This window comes from Clinocottus analis, unplaced genomic scaffold (genome assembly GCF_023055335.1).
Source record: "Clinocottus analis isolate CAN_PGR_092001 unplaced genomic scaffold, fCliAna1.0.p SCAF_6, whole genome shotgun sequence".
NCBI lineage: Eukaryota > Metazoa > Chordata > Actinopteri > Perciformes > Cottidae > Clinocottus > Clinocottus analis.
Window position 1 is genome coordinate 20,280,812 of NW_027176218.1, and position 15,829 is coordinate 20,296,640.

The following is a 15,829-nucleotide window of genomic DNA, read 5'->3' on the forward strand; positions in this document are numbered from 1 at the left end:
TCAAAATTGTCTTTGCTGTCACAAAAAAGCCTCATAAATGTGATGTCTGTGGATTAAGGATATTTTTTGTGAACTGATGAAGCCCTTAGGAGAAAGGAGAGGGCTGGTGTGTGTGTGTGGAGGGGGGAGGGGGGGGACACACAAGTGAGCACTCTGACCCCCTTGACCGCCACCGGTCTTAAGTAAACAGAAGGTTTCTCGCCGGCTCGATCAATATTTCTTGAGTTGTTCCGAATACACCTGCGAAAAAACTTGTTTTACACACATAAACGCACGCGCGTGCACACACACACACACACACGCACGCACACCGACGCACGCACACACGCAAACCCCAGGGATTTAATTGTTAATGCGATCCGTTTTGACGCCTGCATACACACATGCTGAAATGTACTCCGCGGGGAAATCAGACTGAGGAGTCGGTCTGCGGCTCAGCAGCTGAGCTCCTCGCAGGCAAAGTTGCCATGAAGCGTTTTTTTTTTTTTTGGGACTCTTTGTCCATTGCTTTGACCGATGGCATCCGTCCGTCCTTCCACCCAGGTGTCTTGAGTCCGATGCGCTTTGCATGCGCGTGCTTTGCAGCGAGCCGCTTTGCAAATCAAATGCAGCCAGTGAGCGTCAACAGATTTGGCTACAGCGTTTTGACTTCTGCGCTCATTACTGGGAGTGTCTTCTGGCTCGGCAGAAAGAACGAGAGGAGGAGGAGGAAAAGGAGGAGGAGAGCTAATTTGCTTGCTCAGATTGAGTAAACATCTCCTTGAGTTGCAGATAAAAATACACGGGAGGCGATGCACCCAGAGATGATGAAACACATATTCCCCTGTTGGCCCAGGATCAGGTCTCATCTGGATCGCATCTCTCGCAGCTCCTCCGCTCTACATCCCTCTTAACTCTCTCTCTCTCTCTCTCTCTCTCTCTCTCTCTCTCTCTCTCTCTCTCTCTCTCTCTCTCTCTCTCTCTCTGTCAGGCCTTCTCAATTCAATCACTTCAAAGCTGAATGAGGAAACAACTGCCGTTCCTTTTGTCTAATTATAGAGCAGTCCCTGCCAATTATTTTTATTTATTTATTATCAACCTGCACGTGGAAATTTGGCAGCGTAGTGCAAAATCCACTTCCTGAATTGAGGCTATGTGGTCTCCACACCAAAAATATTTGAATAGATGGGGCCGCACTCTCCTTTGAAAGGCAAATGCACTTTATATCGGCTTTAAATATGCACTTAGTTTGGCACGTCTTCCCACTTTGGGAGTGTTCCTGTTGGGGTTGAATTTTTGAATCAGAACCGGAGGACTGAAGCGTCTTTACCGGCGTCTCCTGGGACCGCCATGACGCAGCATCCGAAAGAGCGTGCAGTATTTGGGCCAAAAGTGGTTTTCCTGAACCTTTTATCTTGCCGCTCGGTGCGAGCTTTACGGGCTTGTGCGGAGGGACCAACGTGTATGAGAACAAGTCTGTGAGCTTCCTCATCACCACATAAAACGAGTTATTCCACATTTAAATGTGTGTGATGCGGAAGTGCGTTGCAGTCAGGATCTGTGGCCGCATGTATTGAAGGTGTGACAGCACTCTGGCATAATCTGTTCATAAATCTATTTTTATTGTCATTTTATCCCATTTGCCTTGTAGTTAATCACATCTTACTCTGTTTAATTATCAAGCAGGCCATTGCTAAATGTCAATAAGACCCACAGGAGGGAGGCTCGACATCAGCGGGGCGTTTTACCGGCAGAACCTTTATTCATGAGTGTTGATAACATCGCTGAGGAATGCATGCACCCCCCCCCCTCCTCCACCCACAACTCCCCCTACACACACATGTCCATGGATAGAACAAAGACACCAAGATGCTGGTTTGGATATAAGGAGAGGGAGCTATAAAAGAAAGATGACAGAGAGGGAGAGGGAGAGGAGAGGAAGTGGATGGCATAATAATCTTTGTTAGTGTTTAATGAGGCAGCTTTGCCTTCCAGGGTTTTATTAAAGCAGCTAGTCACATCGTTTGGAGCCATCTGTCCAGTCATTCACTGTGCTTGTTGATGGGATGTTGGCACGGACTCACAGACTACCTGGGTGAAGCGGGCACACACATTTGGTCCTCTGAATAGATACTGTCAGGGCACGCAGAGCACCAGGAGTAAGCATGCAACGAGATAGGAAGACAATCAACTTCATTGTCATGATGGAATCCAAGGAAATGTACGATGACATCTTCTTCGGGTGAACCCCCATTTGACAAAAGTGACACTTTGTGTGTCAAAGTGATTGACAGCGTTCAGTGAAACCGGGTTGAAACACTTGAAAATGACCGTTCCTCGGGATAAAATATCACTGCTTTCGCAAGTCTGGTTGAAAAAAGTAGAAATTGTCACATACACTGTTATCCATATTGATTCATCCCATTTGCCAAACTCTCCCGCCGACAGCCGTATTGATCTCTCCGTGGAATAAAAGAAGCTGGCTGTGGCTCATCACCTTCAGAAACTAGAAACTCCCCAAAAAAAGCAGCTTTCCATATATAGCCTCTTCTCGTGAACAACCCTGTGAAACACAGTCTTTGAGTAGTGATCAGTTTGCAACGTGTCAGTCAATAGTCTAATCTATTGAGCTAGTGGGGGGAAAGAAGAGAGTTGCTGGTAAAGGCTCATGTTTGGATCAATACCTGGGCCAAACCGAGCCATGCTGGAATCTGTTTGACACTGTGGCCACATCTGCACATATGGGTTTCACTTAGTTATTTAGTTTGGCGATACTGAAATGCTCCCTTTGTGGTATGTTTCAGTGACATGTGTTCATGGTTCTGTGTGTGTCTCCCAGGTAATGGCTACATCGAGGGGAAGGAGCTGGAGAACTTCTTCAAGGAGTTGGAGATGGCCCGGAGAGGAGCAGGGGTGGTGAGTTCATGGACTAGAGATTAAATGCACACTCAGGTTTCACTTGTACTGAGTGCAAATGTTTTCCAGGATCCTTCAAACCCCATATTCAGAGAAAAGATGAAGGAGTTCATGCAGAAGTTCGACAAGAACAAAGACGGACGAATTGAGATGTCAGAGGTAAGGCCCGCGAGGCGCTCCTTTTATGTTTAGAAATCTGCAGTTTTATCAAAAGAGTATCGGTTGATATTTTGGGTAAAAAAATCTTTTTGCGGAGATAATTATTATTTTTTTGTTGGTGACATATTAGAACAGACAAAAGAACACATTTTTGCGGTGTATTAGATGGACGTCACTTCCATTTGTGTAGCCAGCAGCCGGCTAGCTTAGCTTAGCATAAAGACTGAAAACAAGGGAACACTGCTTTTATGTCTGTTTTCTATGGAGGGGGAGGAGGAGTAGTAAAAAGAAAAAGATCAGATAACTCACAGAGCCGGAGCAATACAGCACAAGGCTTTGGTCAATATTCCGATCGATTGCATAAATGCAGTCTTTATGATGGTCTCAAGCAGTGTCAGTTTGGCATATTGCTTTCCTTCAATTTTAACCATTTTCAGATCGTGATTTGAAAGAGATGCAAGAAGGAGGTCTTCTACACTGTCAATAATCCTCCGGTCGCATGGAAAATCTGAGAAGGAGTTTAAGGTTCAGTTGGAGGGGTAGATCAGATGAAAAGGCTTTGTCTGAACCTAAAACTTACTTAGGTACCAGCCCAACTTCTCTATTATTTATGTCAGAGTTGGCCATTTGAGGCTTTGCAGACAAAAAGCTCCCCGGTCGCCGTCTTTTCTCTCCCAGCACATCAGCCCCACCATCTTGTGTTCTCACCACTCCCGTTCTCCTGTCATTTCTCTCTCTAGCTGGCCCAGATTCTCCCAACAGAAGAGAACTTCCTTCTCTGCTTCAGAGAGTTTGTCAGCTCCAGTGCTGAGTTCATGGCGGTAAGAGAGTGTTTCTGAGTGTGTGTGGATGGGCCGATATATATATTTTTTCTTCTTCTTTTTCTTGCAAAGCTGCTGTTCCCACTTGCCAAACACTGTTATTTGAACGGTTCCTTGCAATGCTTTTTGTGCAAAGGCTTTTTTGTTCACTTGGAAATGCCATTAGTCAAGAAACACTTCCTTTTAACCAACCATACATTATAGACCAGAGTCAGTCAGCCATGAACGGGGAGACAGCCTGCATGGTCTCACTCCTGCCTACCAGCTAATTTCACGGATTAATTCCCCATGTATGGTTGAAGGTCTACTAATTAGTGACATAAACCGGTGTAACCTGGCAAGAAAAATGCAGACTTTCTGCTGTCGCACATGGTTGCCTGATTTCTGCTGCTCTGGTTTAGCAGTTGAATCACAAATCGAGCAACCACACCTGACGGTCCATCATGACCATTGGCTGCAGAACGGGCTGAGCCCAAAAAGGCTTGAAAAAGACCGCTGCGGTTTGTTAAAAGGAGGTGTGAATTGTTTGAATCGCGCTAATTTCCTTCAGCGGTTTGGTTACACACAGTTGCGTTGTATCACAGTTGCTGAGGCTGTATTTGTTCCCCCAAAGATTCATGGGAATGTTTCTGCTGGTGTAACAGCGAAGCTACGAGCTGTGATGTGAAACCATGGAGGTTTGCAGCAGAGGTTTCCCAACGCGCAGTGTGAATGTCAATCATGATCGGTTCAATTTTTCTTTCAGGAGAATACCAATAACATGTCAACTTCATGCCGTAAAATCTGTAAAATGTAGAAAACACATGTGACAATCTGTAGTGAAACATCAAGCACTGAGTTGTAATTTTGAGCTAGCTTTCCTGAGGCTAGCAAGGAAGCGAAAACAACAACTAGCATGCGCAAACAGCGGAATTAGCGGAAGAAAGCAACGAAGACCACTGGGAACTAGTCCAGTAGAGAAGTTTCAAGTGGTTTATGCAGACACATTTTAACATTTTTTCCTACAATTGTAACATCTTTGTCCAAGTGAGAGTTAACAGAGCACCTAACTCCCTTTAGCTAACGAGCATTGAGACGTTAGCGACAAACAAAGCTAACCCTGTGTGATTAGTTACAAGCAAAACCCAATATTTTTCAGTGCTGTTTGTGTATTACAGCCAAGCTGTGTGTTTAAGGAACCATTTATATAAAACACACGTCAACACATTTGGTGCAGCTGTGATTTATGAAGAATGAATGATTGTAGAGGTAACAAAAAGCCCTCAGCAGAGCGAGACGTGTGTTGAAATGTACCAGAAATAAGTGGAATCATTTATTCCACAAAATACCTATAGAAGATAAGAAAATGGCAGATTTCATGTACAATATGCCGCAATGAAAGGACGGGCCAATTAGAAACCAATTACATGACGGGAAGAGGCTGTCCCTTGTCTCCCGTGTCATATTGAAAAGGAATAATGAAATGGGTAAAGGAGGATGAATGAAGAGGAAGGTGCTTGGAGAGGGAAGGATACAAAGGGCGAACAAGAGAACGCAGGAACAGAGAAGACTTAAATGAAACGTCGATGGGAAGTTGAGAGCCAGAGTTTGAGACCATAAAACAAGAGAGGAGGATTAATCAGTCTTTGCTGAAGGGTGCAGGGAGGAGGAAGTGGGCAGAGAGGTTTTTTAAAGGGTTAGAATGAGGAAGCAGAGCCTTCTATTTTCAGAGTCATATATAATGGATAACGCCACTGTAACTCCTTTTCGCCGAGCCCAAAGGAGGAGCAGAGGGGCGGGGAGGAGGAGAAGGAGAAGGGCGGGAGGCCATCCATCTTTGATAAGGAGCCCCTTCTTCGGACAGGGACAGCTGCTAGATTAAAACATTCATTAAAATGACTTTCTCTCCCTCCCCCCGTCCTCTCTCACGGGCTCTGGCCGGCCCCTCGGCTCTGTATGCGGGCAAATGGGATCGTATTGAAGACCGCGTGGTTACAGTGACGGCCCAGGGCTTCTGCGGTCGTCTCCCCACGGAACGATTTCTGCTCTGCACCAGAGAAAAATGTAACTGTTAGAGCACTTAAAGAGCAAGCTGGGGGGTTCAGCCAGGGGAGGATTTATGTATAGGGGGGAAATAAATGTAAATGTCTTGGCGCTTTGAACAGCAGCGCTGTAAAAGAACTGCTTTCAATCCAATGCTTCTTGTGTGCTGTTGATTTTCTTGCAGGCATGGAGGCGATATGACACAGATCGCAGCGGTTACATTGAAGCCAATGAGTTGAAGGTTCGTTATGACCCAGTTTAACATATTGCATACATCATATACATTATGTTATACCTACATCTGCATACCAATGGAAAGCACAACCAATAACATAAATACGCCTTTTATGTATTCATCTGTTTACTTTGTCATACTTATTTCTCATTTTATTGTCTTTTTTTCAATCCCCCCTCCCCCTGCACACACATTCAAATCTACATTCAAATGCTTACTAGCAGAGCACCCAACCTAAACTGTAGCTGGCATATTCTCTGTCTTTTCCTGTATTTCCTATTATAATATATTTCCACTGTAATAGTCGTGTTTTTCTGTTTTTGTATTTCCTATAACTTTAATTCATTCTGAGTGTGAAGTGTGGATGCAATGTTTTCTATTTATTGCCTCCCAGATGCCATTTTGTTGTGCACCAATAAAAAAAAGGAAAGAACGAGACAAAAATAATTCTCTGCATTTGTTTGTGTTATGATAAGTAACTACCCTATTATAAAAAATGTATTCTGAATCTGCTAGCTGAAAGAAATAGTTATGGAAAACAGGTAGGAAATATGCTTATCCACTCTCATATAAAAGTCCACAGATAAACAACATTTCAAAACATTCGTTGCTGAGTTCCAGTCTGAGTCCCCTCTTTCTTTTAAAAATCATGCGAGCACACGGGTCAGTAGAGCCAGACAGCAGATTTGACTGAGGAGAATTAAGTGGCTGCTCCACAGGAAATCCCCCAATGACCATGAGTGTTTTTTTCCAGGTGAGGATTCAGATTTATAAAAAAAAGCTTTCCAAAAAAAAAAAATGTTATTCACTTCAACACCTCCACTGAAACGTTGTGTCAAATGCTATAAAGGAGAACACTCCACACTGGGGAGTTGAACGTTAATGGGGTCAGCGACTCCACGTCAAGTACAGATTCGGCTGCTCGGGTTGTTAGGGGATCACATTTCTTCCAGCTGACCAGGTGCAGATGAGTTACTCAGGTGTGGGCTTTTGAAAGCTTTGGAAAGGATGCAGATGAGCTCACAAACAGGAGACATGTGTCTCTACTCATGAATGTGAGCAGACCGGGAACACATCCCGAGTATATCGACTCAAGGACTGAACAAGTGATGTAAGATGCTGACTGCTACATTTACTGTGACCAAAGGCTGTTGTTACTATTTCCTTTGTAAATCAGGTTGTTGAATAGAAAAACACAAGATCAGTTCGTCATTTGTTTTCTGTCTCCATAGTTTATTTTCTTCTTTCAGTTGTCTTTCCTACCCTCCTCCTGTCCTTGTTCCTTTAGTCTTTCCTTTATGCCATCTGCCATTACTTTGACCTTTCTTTTCTTTTTTTCCTTCTTCATTGGTTCCTTTTCGTCCTTCATCAGCTAATCTGAAAGCCGTGGACACCCACAAACTCTTGAACAAACTCAACTGTGCATAATTTAAATTAGCAAGACAGTTAACGGAAGAAGTTCTTGCATTATCAATGGGGTCCTTGTATGTGCCATATTTCTGCCTCATTTATTTTTGTATTCTTTAATCTATGTGTGTCTCTGTCCTCAGGGCTTTCTCTCAGACCTGCTGGAGAAGGCTAACAGACACTACGATGACAAGAAGCTCCTGGAGTACACACAGACCATCGTAAGACTCACACACATCCACACGAGGAGTCCCAGATGCAGAAGTGTTATTAGCCAGTTATTACAATTCTGTTGGGTTAAACGTCATGCATTTCAACTTTAATTTCAAAAGGTTGCACTGATTTCTACACTGAGAATGCTTTGAAAGGGCACAAATACATAAGTAAGATGAAACAAATGAATCTAGAAGTTGTCTTCCCAGTTGGGTTATTGCCCAGCTCCCATCGGCAGGTGCTCCTCCTGGACCAGCAGGCAGCTCGAGGGACATTTTCAGGCTCCTCGGCTTCTCACAGTAGACAAGTTATTCAATAGATCTTCTGCTAAATATGACATTTTAAGGCCGCCGAAACGGTTACATCCCATGAACTGAAAACACACAAGACAAAAACGCGGACAACTCCCAGACCAGACCAAGCGAGTTAGCTACGCCCTGAAAGCACACCCTGCATTTCATGAACTTGTGTTCTTAATGTTTGCTGACGTCATAAATTAAATAAGAAAGATTTCTGAACAACTGAACTTCTTTTTGCAACCAAAGAAGTCGCCGCCCGACGGCCATGAGCAAGTTTAAGGCACTTTCACAATCGCTTCACTTTACTGGTAAAACCACAAATGAGGTTTATGCATCAGTGCCTCTCAAAGTAGTACAAAAATTGCCATAAGTGGCTTAACTTAAATCCAAAGTGACATCTCAGAGACGGCGATGAATCCTACAGAAACACCCTGAGCCAGATGCAGTCTTTATGAAATGTATATGTCAAGCGTCCATCTGCCCGGAGGACCTCAGAGGCCTATCCTGTTGGTGGCGGCGGCGCTGCGCGGCTGAGCGGCCGTGACCCATCATCATTATGTCCTGCAGGTTGTGGGGGTTTGTGAGCACAGATGTGCTCACATCTGCTTCTTCCTGGAAGCCCCAGAGCTGACCTGACCTGATTTTTCTGAAACAGAAGCAGTTTCCACACACTGAGATACACTTCATTGTTGTTCCTTTGTGCCTCCAGCTGCAGATGGCGAACGATATAATTGAGGAAAGACAGCAAGTTGATAGATTTTCTGTCAAATAATTGTAGATTCTAAATAATACGTAGTAGATAGGTCCGGTGGTAGTGAAATAATGCTAGGGATATCCTTCATGTAAAAGGAATCCTGTCGCGAAAATCAGAACCTCAATCTACAGCTCAGTCTTCTGACATAGCAGAATCTAAACTTTTCTCAAGACATTACAAATGCGTCAAACAACTGTGTGTACGATTAATAGGTTTCAAACCAAACAGTGTGCAATAACAATTTGTTCAGAAGCCAACAAAAATATGTTTGCAAACCTCTTTTGCATTCTTTTCAAGAAATGTGAACATTTAGCACACAAAAAATAAACATTTGGAACCAGGAGGGGGGAAAGTACAAAGTGTCCATTCCATTTCTCGGTCAATGAAATTCATTGGACCATATTTGCCTTCATCTTGACAGCGTATATTTATAAACAATTTCAGTCTTTCTCTTCTGTCCTTTCTTATCTCTGTTCTGCTTCCACTTTGTAGCTCAGGATGTTTGATCTGAATGGAGATGGGAAGTTGGGCCTGTCAGAGATGGCAAGGTAATGCGCAATGTCTTGCCTCTGTTCGCTATATAAACGTTGTGACACATTACTTGCTGATGTTCATTCTCCGTCGACAGACTTGAATCATTTCGCTAACTTTCGTGTCCGCTAACGAAGTCCTTCTCTCCCCGCAGGCTTCTCCCCGTTCAGGAGAATTTCCTCCTCAAATTCCAGGTACGGAACAAACATGGCGCAGAAAAAAAAGGCTTGTGTCAAAACGAAATGTCGACGCACAATCAGCATCTCTGGACAACTTTGGTGCAGCAGCGGTTGAGTTTTTGTCTTGTTGTTTTTTTTTTTGCAGGGTGTCAAGTTGACCACTGAGCAGTTCAATGCCATCTTTGCATTCTATGACAAGGTAGGTGACATCTTATTCAAGGGAGCAATAAATACACACCCACCAAACACTAAACGTGCGATGGACCCTGAAAGGCTGAATTACAGCAACATAAGGCAACTGTTGTGAGGTTCTTTTAAAAACCACGAAAACCAAGCAGGCTGAATCTTGAAATGTACACTTCATTGGAAAAGCTCCCTTTTCTCTCTTAATAATTCCAGGCACATAATCTACTCCTCATCATTCAACACTTCCATAATAGTTTTTTTCCAGCCATTGGAGTTGTGTTTGGCCAAACTGATATGGAACTACCTGCGGACAAGAAAACGTGAGAGCTCATTGGAGCTGTTGAGGCGTAAATTAAAGTTTTGTTGTGGTTAAATTAATATGCTGTTAGAAGTCGATACAAGCTTCATGTAACTGAGGCCGGTGGGATAAGAGCTAGCTGAAATATGGGTGGTAGGTGTGTGTCTGCATAATGATATGCTGTATTTGAAAGCTAATACGCTAACATGATAAGAGGACAAAGGATGTGTAGTGTATATTTACACTGTAAAAAAAGAAACAACAGGGCTACAAAAAAAACATAGCCTGGACTCTCAGGTCAAGCTGTCTGGATGACTCATCGCTGTTTGTTTTGGAGATTCCCCTTTTGGTAAAAGTCATGAACAGGCAAATTCCTTGTTTCGTACCTGGAGCGCTCCCTAATTAGCGAGGGAAATGAGTCGGACTTGGCACACCTGTCCCTTTGTCAACAGCTCCGGGTGGTTGAGCCGTGGTTCAGTTCATGGGCTCATTTTCCACATTAGCACTAGATTGGTGGGGAGAGACGACAGGAAGCGATGTGATACGAAACACAGCAGAGTTACAGGGGAGAGTTGTTCATCTGCTAAATCATTTCTCATCTTTATCATATCTTGTGAGGTTGTTTTGTCAGCGTGAACGACCTGCCTTAATCTAGGTAGCTGTGAGAATCTTTCAAGGAAATAAACAACTCAGCAGTTACCTTGGTTGTTAACTCAGCCATAATGTTGTAAAAGCCATCGTTTAGAGATGTACAACTTTGTTTTACATGAATCTACTCTAATGTTTTTTTTTGTTGCAACGATTGAGCCAATTCATGACACATTTATTGTCCTAAACATTCATTGTAATCTGCAAATATGCATAATACAACCATCTGAGTATGTTCACAGTAATGTACCAAATATACTTTAATACAGTATGGATACTAGAACTGCTTGAGCTTTGAGTTAAAAAAAACAAACATCCTTACTGTATTTGTAAAGTTAAATACATTTTAAATTGGTAGTCTTGGATGCTATGCTACAATGGCATTGACATTGTAGCATTTTCTATTGGAACATAATTGTATTGTGTAGCACTGTGCCATATTGCACCGTCAGCATTCTTTCATGGTCAATAATGTAGAATATTTGCTGTTTAATCGAGACGCATCAGCCTTCGACAATTTGGAGTATCTTGAGATTCCAGTGGATGGAGAGAGGCTTGTTTTGGGTTTGCGAGTGGGGATGTGTCGAATTGTTTTGAATAAAAGACTATTTGAAGAAGAAAGATGAACATTAAAAAAAAAATCCTAATAATTGTCACTTGGATATTCAACATTTGGCTGTAACAATAAAACCACTTCACACTATAGTTCCATGGCTTGAAAACCATTACCTTGACAAAACATTACTGGCCCAAGGTGCACATTTTCCAGAGCCACATTGTTATTTCCTTTTTAAAAAAAAAAATCAAAGTAGTATTTCCAAGTCATTAATGAACATATTATTTCCTCCGTGAAGACGGCAGGGCAAATAACAGCAGTGGGTGGTCACGTGCATGTCCATGTGTCTCGGGTTAGACTGAAGGCACGCTCGCTCTCGCTCGCGCTCACTCTCTCAAGCTAGCTCACTTGCTGAGGACAGGGTCGAATGTTCTGTTTTAGATAAGCCACCGCGGTTCATTCATGTAGACTATCTGCGGGAATGGAGCACGACCATTTGTGGGCGTAATTAGTTTCATCATTTCATTATGCGCTCAGCCCCTGCGGCGGAAAACACAGGCAGCCACTGTCACTGAGAGATCCGGAGAGCGGCCGGTCAGCTGAACGCTAACATGGCTCATGGTGCCCCCCCCCTCCAACCGACCTCCCCGAAATCTGTGCGAGGCCGTGAAAATGGCTGAGATTTCAAGACTGCACGTAACTTTGACAGACCGGCTGATACCGGATGTTGCTTTCCTTTCCCGCTACTTGCAGAGTTGCGGGTCTTTCAGACCTAAAGTGAGAGTGAATATGATTCACATTTTATTCCTGGGATCTTTTAGATCTGGGACACTTGAGTCTAGCTTTGTAAACATCAAAGAGCATCTCCTAAAGTAAAGCAAAAAATAAGACTGGCAAGCCACTCAGCTCTGAAGTCATCTTGAGACGGAGCCTAGATGAACAGAACATGATTTTTGTTCCGCATGCCAAGGGAAGATTTCCAACAATTTTGACGTATTTCTTGGCCCCAAACTCGAAAGTCTACTGCGAGACATAACTCATTAATTAGCAAAGTGGCTCCACATTGACTTTGCAGCTAACCCCCTTTACAGAGTTGTGAATGGGGAAGTCTTTTTTAAAACCATCATTCACGAATGCTCATTTGGCTGGTGCATTCGCGATGGCTGTCATACAATATTGAATGAGCAGCAGAGCAGAGCATCTAAATATAGCTGCTTCACACTGTTCAGGAAGGAATATTCTGATGAAAAATAGAAGAAAGAAACCCAGGTGTAATAGGCAGCTGCATACTGTTGAGCCGTAGTTTAAATGGCTGCGGTTTAATTTTGTTTTGAAGTCGGCCCGCTGTCTGCAGATCACTCCAACGATCTCATTTTTCCTTCCAGTCTTCTCTGAATGGTCGGTGGTGGAAATAACATTTGTGGTGTGTTTCTGTCAACTTCTTTCAGGATGGGAATGGATACATTGATGAGCTGGAGTTGGATGCCCTGCTACGAGACCTTTACCAGACAAACAAGAAGGTGGGTTGGGGGGAGGGGGGCGTTTTGTATACCAGTACATGCTGTGACCCTATGGCAAACAATATGCACCATTTACTATTCATGAGTTTCGACCTGCCTTGTGACCTCTGGCACCTGATGCTGTTTCTTTTCCAATCATTCATACTTCTCTCAGGTTTTGACTCCCTGTGCATTTTGGGTATCTTACTATGTATCAGAATCAAAATACATCCTGAAAAATAAAGCATTTTAAACATCTTTAATGCTACATGCTATGCATCTATGGTGGAGTAACAATATAAGTAAACATGAACATGCTGCATGTCACCTGGTGGGGTTCTTAGTGCCGGGGAAGCTCCGATCAAAAGCTTTACTGATACCACTAAATTATTTAAGCTGACTAACTGTTTTATTATGTGTATTCAGGATGTGTGTATTGGTGTGGGCCCTGACTGAAAAGTAATAGAGCACAGGAGGCGGCTTGTTAGCGAGGACTGAACGCAGACACATAAATATCTAATATCTAATTGACAAAGAAAACATTGCAAGTCACAGCATCTTGTATTTCAAATCATATTTGGTTGACATTGTGAGGATTAACATAATATTAGGTTTATAATTTATTTACAATATAGCAGTTCTAACGAGCTTCACACTACAATAACAATGTTGTTAAGTTACACAGTACTTCACGATGGAGAACTGGTGAAGATGCAGTCACAAAGGCTGGATCGCGGCCGCTGTTAGCAGCGTATAGAGATCTCCGATTCACAAAAGATATAGCAATTATTGTACAACGATGTCCATAAAGTGTTTTGGGAGGAAGGGAGAGGGAATACATTATTTGTTTATATTATAACTTTTTTTTTTCCATCATTTTTTTTCTTGTGTTTTTTTTTTTCCTCCATATATTTTCAAAATAACACGTGAGCGATCTTTATTCATTTATTTTTGACACGGCATTCGCATGGCTTCATTGAACGTTGCGATGTTCACCTGGTGCGAAGCCAATGAGCTTCAGTTACAACCAACTCTCTGAAGACGCTCATGAGTCCACTGTAACTGTTACAGATGCTTTTCAACCTTTGTGGTTGCTTTGAGACTTACAGGTGTTTTCATTTAACATTTTTTTGTCTCACTTTTGTGAATTCGCTCCTCCGTTAAAAAAAAACATTTTTGCATTTCATAAATGTAGCCGCCTTGTGCATGTCCAAGCATTAGACAATCAACACAGAAATAGACACATATTCAATTTCCAATAGAATATTAAACCAAAAATAAAGTGCACAGATAACAGTACTAAAAACAGGTGTACTGTAGGTGTATGTGAAAGTGTAATGTGAAAGTGACAAGTGTATTTAAATATGAGGTATGAAGGGCTGTGCAGGGTAGTGGCCGGTAGGAAATAGTCCTGCGGGTGATCGCTAAAGTTCTGACCTCTGACGTCAAAATCAATAGCACTCGACTGAAAAAGAGAGGCCTTGTTTTGTCACTTGTGTTGTGCGGTAACAGAGAGCTTGACAGCAGCAACAAGAAAATCTCACCGTCCTGGACAATACTGGTTGAATTTGGCTCCAAATAAACCATGGTATCTTTATAAAGACAAAGGTCACGAGTTCAGTTGTCCATCATAACCCTCTCTCTCTCTCTCTCTCTCTTTCTCTCTCTCTCTCTCTCTCGTGCAGGAGGTGGATGTGAAGAACCTCACGGGCTACAAGCAGAGCATCATGAGCCTGTCTGACGGAGGGAAGCTCTACCGTGGCGAGCTGGAAATTGTCCTGTGCAGGGAGCCCATCGTGTGACTCTTCCTCCTCTCTCTTGTTGTGCATCTTCATTTTTCTCTGCCTGCCCCGCCCTGCTCTCCCGAGACCACACCCACATCCAGCTGCCTGGCAGCATATACCAGGTGCATGTGCCAGACCACCCCCTCCTTGTCATCTCCCCGACCCCGCCCCGGCCTAAAGTTACAACATCAGAATGAATAAGTGGCCCGTCAGCACGCAAAAACAGCTCTTCCCCCGCAAACCCTCCTTTCTCTGCCACTTGACCTGTCTGAAACCTCTCCAGTAGCTTCACACCTTCTCAGCTCCTCACCCATTTCCTTTACTATTTCTGACCTCATGAACGCTCCTGCCATCCATGCTGTGCCTGACTTGCAAATCCTGAACAAAAGCCCAAACTCAGTTTTTTCACAGAAACGACCTTTAGACCCGTTGATAACCCCAACCCGATCCCTCCATCCCCTCGCTCTTACAACTTTGCATTAGATTATATATATATATATATATATATATATATATATATATATATATATATATATATATATATATATATATATATATATATATAATATATATATATATATATAGTGAGACAAAAACTGCAGACAGCTGTGTTTGAATTTATTTAATTTATAGTCTGTAATGGAATTGGTATTGATTTTCTTCCGCCTGTTTGCCCTGAAGCCCTCCTGTTCCACTGCCATATGATATGATTTTTCAATTTCAATGTTTGTTTTTGGCTGATACTGTCGATTGAAAATATGAATAAAATGTCTTAAGATAAAATCCGTTTTGGCGCTTTATGAACATGATTTCTGTATGAGAGTAAGTGCCTGTGTTGGTCATGCCTTGATGGAGAGGATCACCTCCTGAAGTTTCCCGTGGCAGTCTGAATATTTTTAAGCCATGCACCGCTGCGTCATTCTCTGTCTAAGTTAAGTTTGACCTTCTGCATTCCAACTTGATTGTTTCCTCAAGGCTGTAAATGACTCCCTCACCTTCAGCTCATTCGTGCGAACATAAAAAAGGATGAATGGCGGACGCTTTCCCCTGGAAATGTATCACTTAGTGCGCATTGGAATCAAGAAGTCAATGGAAACACTGAGTCTGTTTCAATAGCACCGACTCAGTCAGACGGCTTCATTTGCAGCTTGATGTCTGTCTCTCAGTTGCATAATGAAAAGGACTGAAGAAACAAGTAGAGTGACATTGCTGAGTCTGCACTCAGGCATCGCCTTGTGTTTTCAGGCAGCATAACAAAACACTTCACCGCCCCTTTCTCTCCCTGAACGGAAGCGAAAACTGACCTGAACTTCTTCCATTTAAAATCAGTTTCCAATAGATTC

The 15,829-nt window shown here is 42.9% G+C and overlaps 1 protein-coding gene across 1 annotated transcript in view; it reads left to right on the forward strand.

The window, feature by feature from the left end:
- The window catches only part of calb2a (calbindin 2a), a 16,476-nt gene extending 1,495 nt beyond the window's left edge, over positions 1-14,981 (forward strand). The window contains exons 2-11 of the mRNA XM_068603160.1: positions 2,819-2,895; positions 2,965-3,054; positions 3,795-3,875; positions 6,082-6,138; positions 7,683-7,760; positions 9,298-9,353; positions 9,491-9,530; positions 9,661-9,714; positions 12,652-12,723; positions 14,388-14,981. Coding sequence (XP_068459261.1) covers positions 2,819-2,895; positions 2,965-3,054; positions 3,795-3,875; positions 6,082-6,138; positions 7,683-7,760; positions 9,298-9,353; positions 9,491-9,530; positions 9,661-9,714; positions 12,652-12,723; positions 14,388-14,504 — 722 coding nt within the window. The 3' untranslated portion in view covers positions 14,505-14,981. The remainder of the gene's footprint in view (positions 1-2,818; positions 2,896-2,964; positions 3,055-3,794; positions 3,876-6,081; positions 6,139-7,682; positions 7,761-9,297; positions 9,354-9,490; positions 9,531-9,660; positions 9,715-12,651; positions 12,724-14,387) is intronic.
- Positions 14,982-15,829: the final 848 nt, after the last annotated feature.